We start from the raw sequence: 11,360 nt of genomic DNA, 5'->3' as shown, positions 1-11,360 counted from the left end.
AATTTTTTTAAATTTTGAAAAAGACTAGTATAGAGGATAAAGACTCTGGTCTGGTTTGATACGTCGGATAAGAATAATAATTTTAAAATAATATTTAAGATTAATTTTATTTTTATGTTTGGGTTGATAAAATACTCATGTGGGATGAGAATAATAATATCAGAATAAAATTTGAGATTTATTCTATTTTATGTTTGGGTTGAGGTATTCATATCAAAGGTGAGATAAAAATAATTATCTTTAATTTATCAAATGATTTCGTTTTTCTTTATTAGTTTTTTTTTTTTTTGTGTGTGTGTGATAATGATAAAAAAATAAATCTAGAATATTGATTTTTCGAGTTTCAAACATAATATATGTGAGTTTTCAATCAGAACTAATCACTAACTATTTATCAATACATTAACTAGTAGCTGTTCACAGTTCGTGATAATTTACGTAGGTTACTTATACACATCTGATAATTCAAATATAAAACATGAATTATCGAAATAATTTTAATATTAATTTTTTTAAATTTGCAAATTTCAGCTTTCCTCAGTCTCTTACATTCCTTTTCTTGCATCTTAATCATTCTAAAAAGTAATTAATTTCATAAAGAAAAGTTTAGATTTTTATCCAAGAAATCGTCTTATACAAAATGTACAAACTTCTCCTTACTTATTTTTATTCCCTTTATATAAAAATACATCGAAAAAATAACGATAAAATTATCTACAGGTCGTGAATTCATCAATTTTTATATTTATAATCGCATCAAGATAGACAGTTTATATAATTGCACCCTTGACCCTACGTGAACGCGAGACACTTTTTTATGTATTTTGTAATCATCAAATTCGTGTCTCCTTATTCAGAACTACTAGTAAAGGAAGAGATATTACCACGAGTTTTTCTATTCCAAAAATTTAAATACGAGACTTCTGATTGAGAGTAACGAAATTTTATTCATCTCATCACACTCCTCGATGATTCGAGTTTTTGTGAATGTATTAATTAGTTGTTAAGGTTAAAAAGGTGCTTTTGGCTATACTTTTTGGAGATGTGATTCTTTGCTGAAATAGAAGAAAGATTATGGAGGTTAACATCTCTGAATCTGGACAAGAACCTTTTCACAAAATGTCTAAAAGAGTGGGCAATTAATTAAAATTATATTTCATGATAAATTAATTCTTAACATTATCATATCATTTAAAATATAATTATCTAGGTCAATATCTCGATAATATGAAATGGTTTGAATTTTTCCAATATTCTTAATCAGAGATCTTAGGTTCGAATTCTGAAAGTGCTGACTCAGAAATGGACCATATAACATGAATTTAAATAAATCAAACTCTAATACGAAAACGAAATACAAAAACACAAAAGAAAAAAAAGGTCTCTACAATTTTGAGATGCCCAACTTTGTTCTCTTTTTTTGTGGAAGAAATTGGGGGGAAGGACTACAAGCTAGATACCCAATTAAAAGCTTAAAATATGCTTGGAATAACATCAGAATAATATATTTATTAGATGCCATAAATTTTTGTTTTTTTAAAAAAATAAATAAATAATTGTAGCATCCACTACAACAAAAATGATCATTAACGGCATTTAATTCTTAATTGTCGCTAAATATATATATTTTTAGCGGCAATTTTCACTCTTGTATATGTCCCTAAAGTCTTTAACGACATTGGTTCTAATGACACTTAATTAATGCTGGTAAAGACTTTAACACTCTTTATTAGTGTCAATATTTAATGCCGCTAAAAGTTATTTTTCTTATAGTGATCACTTCTTGACTACGTACAAAAATCACGAATAAATCATATATCTCCATATATATTCAAATGTAATAATAAATTTCATTTTGTATAACAATAAAAGGTGATAGGTTGTCCACAAAATCAAAAGGGGAAAATACATAAGTATCATCAATCTATGTCCGAAATCACAACGATACACTTATACTATACAAATTAAAGGTTCTATTATCCTTCTAAACTAATTTTATTAATAATTTTCTATCATTTTTGGCCTACGCGGCACTAACTTGAAAAAAATGTCAACACGTGTTGGGCCCAGAAGATAGTAACTTATGTATTTTCTCTTTTAGAATGCACTGCAAAGGAAACAACATTAAAAGTTCGGCCCAATGCATAAACAGACATTCAAATTTGATCAAATAAGTATTTCAACTTTGAGCGTTCGTATTTTAGATATATGATCTCAGTTGACAATTTAAATACTTTAATATGTCTTCACTATATCTCATGAATTCATAATGCTGACATGAAATATAAAATTAAAAAATGTCTAGATGATCATTTTTATAAATAGGAGTGAGCATCACATTAAAAACGAGTTGAGGTATACAGATATACATACTCAAAGTTGAGATCAGATTTGATTATTTGTTTTTATTGTTGAAATATCCTCAATAAACTTAATTTATTATAAAGTTATATATATTCTATCTCATCATGTTACTTGTGCTTTTTTGGAAGCCCCATGATCACTTTCAATATATACCACTTTTTAGTAGTTTCTCAAGTCAAAATAATGCAACAAAGATAAGTAGGATAATATGGATCCTTGTCATCAAATATAGATTACAAAACAAACACACATGTAGCCTTGTTACTACATACCTAAATTGTAAAAAAACTAACTTTTCATATATATATATATATATATATAATAAAAATCTTAGCAATAAAATTAATTTGTTAATTTATCGCTAAATAGTTAGTAATTGTTATATTTACACGTGTTACAATACTTGTGGTTTGATTGATTTTGAAGAATCATATTTCTTTCGTAATTAAAGGATATTTCAAGTAGAGACACATGCATTATTTCATATTTAAATTTCTCTTACATACATTCTATGATCCTGAATCGAACCTGTCAAATATTTCACATTTTCTTTGCTTTTCTTGTAAGAAAATTTATATTTTTCTTTCATATTTTATTTCTTTTTGAAGAAGATACATAGCATGTTAAAGTTTTTGCCATATGCATATGACTAGGAATATGTTTTATTTATGATAAGATATGAGTGGAAAACCTACGTGTATTTTTGTCCAATTAAACAAGTTATGCTTTAATTTTATCATGCATTTACCTTGAGACACAAAAATATCAAAACATATATTAAAAAGAAAACACCTAAAATTGTCTTTTAAAAAAGTGTGCAACTTGGACTTTGCTTTAATTTCTCTTTGAATCAAAGTATCAATTTTTATTCTCTAACAATACATATCTATCGTGGAATTAACAAAAAGAAAAAAAAAGAAGTAAACTTTCGATGATATGTTCTTTGAATTACGTCAATACAAAGATTCTCATCCTTCAAACGATAGAAATAAAATAGCGTATTTATCATCAGATAAATCCACTTTTTATATATACCATTTTTTTTTATTAAAAAAATGATACTATTAATTAATTCCATATGTATGATTTTCTCAAAAAATGACCAACAAACTTAGAGTATATCTATTGTGTATTATATGTATAACACTTCTTTTCTTTATCTATTATCAATATGAAATTTTGTTTGTACGTTTTATATATTTTTCCCCGCTAACCTTATTTTTTAGCTTTGGTTGCAACGTCGAATTATTACACTCCTTGTTATCTTCATACTCGTCCTTAAGAATCATCAACTCTCGTATGCTAGTTTGTTGAGTTTATATACTCAAAACGCTTTTTAATACGATATGATATTATTGTTCATGTTTTTTTATAAGAAACAACATAGAAAAATAAAATACTTACCCTATGCTACATTCGATATTTTTAAAATATAAATTCGAAATATAAAAATGGATAAAAGGAAAAAGAAAAAAGAAAATTTGATAGCTGACAAAGCCCAAAACTATCATGCATGGAAGGCCTTGATTTGGGCCAAACCATGCTTAAAGAGCCCAATATAATTTTGTTGTTTTTGTTGTAAAAGTATGGGCTTTTACTGGCAATTTGACTTGTCATTCTCTTCATTTGCTTGTAAGTTTTATCATGTTATATCATTAGTGAACACATAAAAAATAAAGGACCAACGACCGGTCGAAACTTACCTGCATTTGGTGTTTACATCATCAATCGATAGATGCACAAGTCATAATGTGTTTGTACAAGACTTTCTTTCACTATACTACTTTTTTTTTTCATTTAACGAGCCTAGGAATGAAGTTGTCTTTGACAGGGAGTATTAATTTAACGTATAGAGTAAAATTTTTCGGCGCGAATTTAAATTTATATTAGGTCGCAAAGCAAGTACTGAATACTGAGTGAGAAACAAAAATAAAATGCTCTATTTCAAGCTATTATTATCAAGGGTTGTGATCGAGTGATAAGTATTCATTCATCTTTAAACGGGGGCCGCGAGAATTCATCACCTTCGGTAGTATTTTTCTTTGCGAATCTCAACTAATCGGACCCTGAAACGGATATCGAACACTAAATTATAAATGAAAAATGATTATTTCAATCTATCACCCTCGATTGCGGTAAAAACGACAAGTCTTTCTCCATCTTTAATCATAGATCTTAGGTTCAAAAGTCCTGGAAATGAAGCAAATTTTTCGTAAGGAGCGATTTAACCCCTATAGTGGGATTTCTCGATACAAATCTAGACTAATCGAATCTCAAAACAAATACTGAACAACGAGTGAAAAATCAAATCAAAAACAAAACAAGAAAAGGAAAACAAAGATGTTTCAATGTATTGATATGATTCCAAAACAATGAATAATATAAAAAAAGATTATGTTTTGTATTAAATCTTTAGTGTTGAAGAAGTGGCTTATAACATCAACTTAAATCCTTTTGCTTGTCATAAAGCACTTCCTTACGTGCAATACACAAACTTCCCTTTGACTTATATTTCTTTATATATTCTTCTTATACAAATAATAATAATAATAATAATATTTGATCCACAAACAAATTATGCCACTTGGAAAATGCATGAACTATCATACACTTTATATTATCTATTTTTTTAAAATATTGTTTATCTTCGGAAAAATACTCATTAATTATTTATCTGTCTTTTAAGATTTTCGATCATCATCCAGCTTTGTTCGGAATTGTTTGTCATGTTACGCTTATCGAAAGTCAATTCGACTAATTTTCAAAGATAAATTAGATCACATTAATTTGATATTTTAAACAAAAAAGTTACTATTAATATATTCTAAAACTATATGAAAAGTACTATAAATATGATGAAAAAATTCATCTCAAAATGTTAGTCAAATTTTTTTTATAGTTTAACTCTAAAAATAAAAACGATAACAAACAATATTGAATGGAAGAAGTACATACTAGTCATAATTTATGATTGATTGTACAAAATATCATTTCTCTCTTTTAAACGACTCATTTAATAGAATGAATATTAATTTTGAAAAGAAAAGGCTATATATAAATTCTTCTTCTTTTTTTTTTCAAAAATGTTAAATATTACTAAAATGCTTCTTAAAAAAAATCATATTGATTCAACTTACTAGCTAGACTAGTTAAGAGTCATTAGTGGAATTATAATACTATTTAGAAACTACTAGCATAGTAATACATGTAGCCTAATATATTTAAAAAAATAATTAAATTTCTCCTATATATTTAAACTCAATATAATCTATACAAGTGTCCTCAACTCCTCCATCAAAATAAAGTATTATGGAAACAAAATAATTACTTCATGATTACCATTTTAATTAATCACATTACTAGGTGATAACATGCTTCTTAAGAGATTCATTTAGATCTTTTATCTTGTAATATAATGTTAATATGTCAAATATTATAATACTCATAATTTAACTTTTTAAAGTTTGTGTTCAGCCAAATACGATCAAATTATCTGATCGATGTGTATTGCATTACAACGCGTTTTCTCCACTTTTCTCTCATTATCTACCACTCATTTTTAATTTCTTTCTCCAAAAGTATTGGTTATACTTTCAGTTAGTATCATTCTAATTCAGTAATTATATTAATGGTGTTTAATTTTCTCTTTTTTTTCTTTTTTTTTTACTTCTAAAAACCTACATTTCACTATTTTTGGTGTATATTATAAAGTGTTTGTGTATTATATATACACACACAAATTCATAACCCTCTACTCTCCGTCCTCATCGCTTTCTCTATTTTCTTTCGTTTTCTCTTTTGTTTTTACATGCATTCGATCCCCCCGCCTTTTTAATCTTTTAATTTTTTAGGGGGGAGGAGTCATTGTTACGTTGTTATTGTTATTATTGTTGTTGTTTTTTTATCAATTTCATGTTTTTAATACGTTCGCATTGAATAAAATAGAGATGGAGGCTCCTCAAGAGGAAGTGATGGGTGGAGTCTCTAAGGGCAAACGCACTAAACGTGTTAGGCCACAATCTCTAATCACTTTCATGACCATTAATAATGCACATTCATCGTTAACCGGCGACACGAACGTCGATGGCACGGTTAACGGAGAAGAAGTCAACGACGACGACAACAACAATAATAATGATTCTAGTCCACCCTGTACCACTTCGGGCAAAAACTTCCTTGATGATGATGATGTCCCCACGGAGGAAGAAGAAGAAACCGCCAAGTGTCTCATACTCTTGTCCCAAGGTGGTCATCATCATCATCACCGTCGTCAGACCCCACCTAAAAAGTTCTTTGATCTTTTCAATGATGACATGGGGTTGTACCAAACAAAATTCAATAGCAAGAGGTATGTGGAAACAACCGACCTCGGGAATGGTGCCAAGGTCGGTACGTACGTGTACGAATGCAAGACATGTAACAGGACATTCTCATCGTTTCAAGCACTAGGTGGACACAGAGCAAGTCATAAAAAACCTAAGCCATTGACAATCGAACCGAAAAAACATCCATTCTTCTATTTTTCAGACCAAGACGAACTTTCACCACCACCAGCAACAACAACACCGACAAATTACAAATACAACAACAAATTGTCACCAACATTATCTCCTCTTTCATCCCAATTCAACAATATAAATATGGAAAGTAGTCCAAATTACAACAAATCACAATCCCCTAGAATCCACAAATGTTCATATTGTGGTGCTGAATTTACCTCAGGACAAGCATTAGGTGGTCACATGAGAAGACATAGAGGGGGTGCTAATATTAACAATACAATTTTGTGTTTAAGCCCTTTAAGTATTGATCAAGAATATGCTAATTATAATTTGAAGAAACCAAGAAATGGATTATCATTAGATCTTAATCTTCCAGCACCACAAGATTATCAAAATCAATCAAGAAATCTTCAACATCCACCAAAATATCCTCAAGAACAAGCACAAAAGCAACAACAAGAACAACAACAAGAACAACAACAAACAACACTTGTTTTATCCACCACCCCACAACTTATTGATTGTCATTATTGACACACATTCAGAGACGGATTCAGAGTTTTGAGTTTACAGGTTGCGTATACAATGATTCATTTATTTTTTTTTCCTTAACGCAAACAATCGCGATTTTACATGGATATTGTCAAAAAGTAAATGGGAGTCACCATCACTCTTTCATCTCTTATTGTTAAAAATTCTTTAACTTTATTCCTCATGAATTTCATACATTGCTAATTAAAGTTGTAAGTACTAAAGTTTAATGTAGTTATAGTTTATGATATTAGTGATACCTAGCTAGCTTTATTGATGTTCCATATTAAAGTACAAAAAGATTGGAAAAAAAGTATTAAGAATTTTAAGTTATATATACTGAGAATGTAAAGATTGTGTACTATTATCATAGTAGTTTGACTAGTGCCATTTACCCGGTGTTTCACATCCTAACTTGTGGTGCAATCATGACATAGTCACGACTCATGCAGTCGACCCTAACTTATTTAGGATCGAGACATAGTTGTAATGGTGGTTGTAACTCTTCTAACCCTATTTTGTTATCTTTATTTGTCACTCTTTTATATTAACAATAAGCAAAAGAATAAAGGCAACCAAATTCAATAATGTTTAAGCCTCAAGACCTTAATTTTAAATGTAAATGTTACTTAAGATACCATAATAGAAATTAAAATCAAGAAACTTCATGTAATCAATAGTAACTCATTTCACCATCCTTCTTGTGGAGCTGGAGCTGGACTTGGAACAGGTGAAATAGAACTCTCAAACATCCCTATAAGAACAAGAAGAAGAAATTAACTTAAATAGTCGTTCATCGAGACAAAAACATACCCAACAGATGTATAATATATGTATAATTAGCGTATAATTTATGTATATTAGCTAACGAATGTAAATATTTTTGGCTGAGGAACCTTAGTATAAGGATTTGATTTCACTAACCACATAAAAGAAGATTTTGAGGTGGTTTTCTCTCCTTAGCAGGGTTAGGGTTATCATCGAAAACTCGAATGAATAGTTGTTGTCCTAAGTACCAATTCTTCAAGTGTTGTGATCTCAAGTTCCACATTCCAGGATTGTCAAGAAAAACATAAACTGCTGTCCATCTTCCAGGGTAAATTTGAACAGTTGAACGAACAACAGGATCGAAGATGTTGTATGTTTCACGTGCTGCTGGTGTCCAATCTCCATTCCCGAATCTGAAAAAAAAAACACGTTAAAAGCTATATTAATCGTCACTCATATGTCCATTTCGTTCTGTCTAGCAAAGACGGGGTATTGTATGTAGCTTATGTGCAAACATGCCTTAGTTTTGATATAATGTATGTGAAGAATGTATAAGAAAGTGTTGTAGAAACATAGGGTGAAGCGTAGTCAGTTGAATATCCTTTATTTGAAACTTAAACGTGTATAACTCAAAATAGTACTAAACGATGAACACCCTTAGTGAAATTCCTGGTTTCGTTGCTGGAGGATAAGGCTTACCCCACAACATAGAACCCGAAACCATCCAAATGCCAAGAATCCATAACATCGAGGTCGTTTATGAAGACGATTTCTAGCCACCCTTTATGGATTCCAGAGACAACAGAGACTCCATAAGAAGCAGAATCATGTACAGAGTGAGTAGGAAATTGATCTAGTTGGTATACACCAGATCCATTCACGAACATGTCCGCGAGTTTCAATGGTGTATCGGGTGTGAAATAGGACACGTTATTGACTACATATCGCGTCCAACCATTAATTTCACTCTTCGATCCATGAAGAATAAAGGTTTGAGCCAACGTCACGTTTGACACATTAAACGTTCCTTGTGGATTAGGCCTTGCAGCTCCTGTTGTCAAGTTCCACCTAATAAAACATGTCAACAACAATAACTACGTCTCAGTTTCATACTACTTAGGGTCGACTATAACGTTACAAGTAATGCTTACGTGATAGACTTGGCTTGATTGACTGAAAACGCGATATCAAATGGCTCGGGACCATCAGGAACAGAACCACTAACTGTTGTTAAAGAATTGGCATAGTGCAGTATCCCTATTCCTTCAAGAGTTTCATTACTTCTGAACATTTTCGGAGTTGCTACAATGTAATAATCAGCTTCATTTTGATCAGCAGTAACAAGAACAGAATACGATTGGCCAACGTGCACGTCTAGAGAGTCGAGTGTTATCTGATTTGTATAAGAACCTTCTGTCTCAACCAAAACCATTTTGTGGTTTTGGATTCTGAAGTTAAAACTCATGACAGTTCCAACGTTCGATATCCTGAATCTGTAAGTCATTCCTATATATGCAAAATACGATAGAAATGATCGTATCAGGTGAAGAAGAATCAAATTCAATAAGAAAAAAAAGAACTCTTCTGTTTTCACCTTTTGTTACAGTAAAAGACTTGTGATTATTCGAACTTGAGAGTTCATCGTAAGGTCTTTTACCATTCATCAAGATTGCATCGGGGATATCAAAGAACTGATTCGATTGCTTGTCTTGTATAGAGGATCTAAGAGACTGCTTTTAGCAAGGTGCACGAGCCAAAAAAAAAAAAGGTCAAAGATATAACTAAGTAAATGTTCATATAATTCAACATGGTATCAGAGCATATAGTCACATGAGCGGTCATGTTGCTTTATCTAACAACTTTACCGTTTAGATGAGATAGTCGTATGATTCAACATACGAGCTATAGTGTTCATCACCTTGTAATCAGTACGAAACCAGTCACCAATCAGAAGATCAAACTCAGGTTCTGGTTTAGGAAATGAAACAGCTAGGACGTAAACATATGTTATTTCTAACAATTTTTAAGCGTTTAGATGAGATAGTCACACGAGGGGAAGGGAGGCGGGTGTCTATGATGTAATATAAGTAAATAACATGGACTATCTGTAACAGCTTAAGCTTTTTGATGAGATGGTCACGCAATTCAGTATAGAGATTTTAAGTGTTGATCACCTTGTAATCAGTACGGAACCAGTCGCCTATCAGGAGATCAAACTCGTCTTCTGGTTTAGGAAACGGGACAGCTATAACGTTGCGATTATTGACACGTATAGGTCCATATCCTCCAGCAACCTTGTGAAAGTTTATTGAAGGAAAGTAAGTGAATGTGCCTATTTGATCTTTAACTTGAAACACATATGTCCAATTTTTTCCAGGTTCAATTGCACAATTTGTACCAGAAACTCCATCTTGCCATGAATTTAACCTCTGTTGAATTCCATTCCTATAGAAAAAGTATCACAATATATGATCAGACCTCTCTGTAACAGTCATCATGTATAACAACGTTCCCCGAGAAAAGGCCATGTTTTCATGTTACGTTATATTAAACAACATTTCGTTATAGTAGCCAATCCAAACATATTACGTTATATTATATGTTCTCTGTAACAACATCTGGCTATATATATATATATATAGTAGTCAAAAGTTATTCAAACAAATAACGTCGTTATCGAGAAGATTATTCTACCTACCATGTTATGAGCAAGGGTTCATCTATGTTGTTGAAGACATTTACAATTACAACATCATTAGTTGTGGCATTGATCAATGGTCCAGGGAACATCCCATTGATAGTGATAACCTGTTCACATATAACATAAGTTTGTCACTCAATTTTTGTTAAATCAATCGACTAAAAAAGGAACGATAAATAAACACACGATCACTACACTCTCTGTCTCAATTTATACGACAGTGTTTGACTAATCCAGGAGAAATAAGACTTTTGAAAATTTTCATCTAAATTAAACGAGCTCTTTAGGCCGACAGACAAAAAATGAAAGTATCACACGAAAATCGAGAAAATGGAATTAAGAAAAACACTTACAGACTGATGAGATGTAAGAGGATTAATAGTTGTGTCAATGGAAACAATCCATTCATGATAAATGTCTATGCAATTTATTCCATTAAGAAGAACAAAAATAAATGATATAGAAAAAACAAAAAAACCCTTAAGAAATGCCAT

At 30.8% G+C, this 11,360-nt stretch overlaps 2 protein-coding genes across 2 annotated transcripts; one reads left to right on the top strand and one right to left on the bottom strand.

Moving 5' to 3' along the window:
- The first annotated feature begins 6,087 nt into the window (after nucleotides 1-6,087).
- On the top strand, nucleotides 6,088-7,574 carry LOC101265240 (zinc finger protein ZAT5-like). Its single transcript, XM_010323034.4, has one exon. The coding sequence runs from the start codon at nucleotides 6,312-6,314 to the stop codon at nucleotides 7,398-7,400; it is 1,089 nt and encodes a 362-aa protein (XP_010321336.1). The 5' UTR covers nucleotides 6,088-6,311; the 3' UTR covers nucleotides 7,401-7,574.
- Nucleotides 7,575-8,086: 512 nt separating this feature from the next.
- LOC101262620 (monocopper oxidase-like protein SKU5) lies at nucleotides 8,087-11,360 on the bottom strand. Its single transcript, XM_026030965.1, has 9 exons — nucleotides 11,220-11,360; nucleotides 10,864-10,973; nucleotides 10,354-10,610; nucleotides 10,084-10,178; nucleotides 9,760-9,895; nucleotides 9,317-9,671; nucleotides 8,865-9,233; nucleotides 8,322-8,578; nucleotides 8,087-8,151 (listed from the first exon to the last, which is right to left on the bottom strand). Exons 1-9 carry the CDS (start codon nucleotides 11,358-11,360, stop codon nucleotides 8,087-8,089), a joined length of 1,785 nt encoding a protein of 594 aa, XP_025886750.1.

This window comes from Solanum lycopersicum, chromosome 5, assembly GCF_036512215.1.
Source record: "Solanum lycopersicum chromosome 5, SLM_r2.1".
NCBI lineage: Eukaryota > Viridiplantae > Streptophyta > Magnoliopsida > Solanales > Solanaceae > Solanum > Solanum lycopersicum.
The sequence above is the reverse complement of the archived record's forward strand: the minus strand, read 5'-3'. Positions and strand labels throughout refer to the sequence as shown.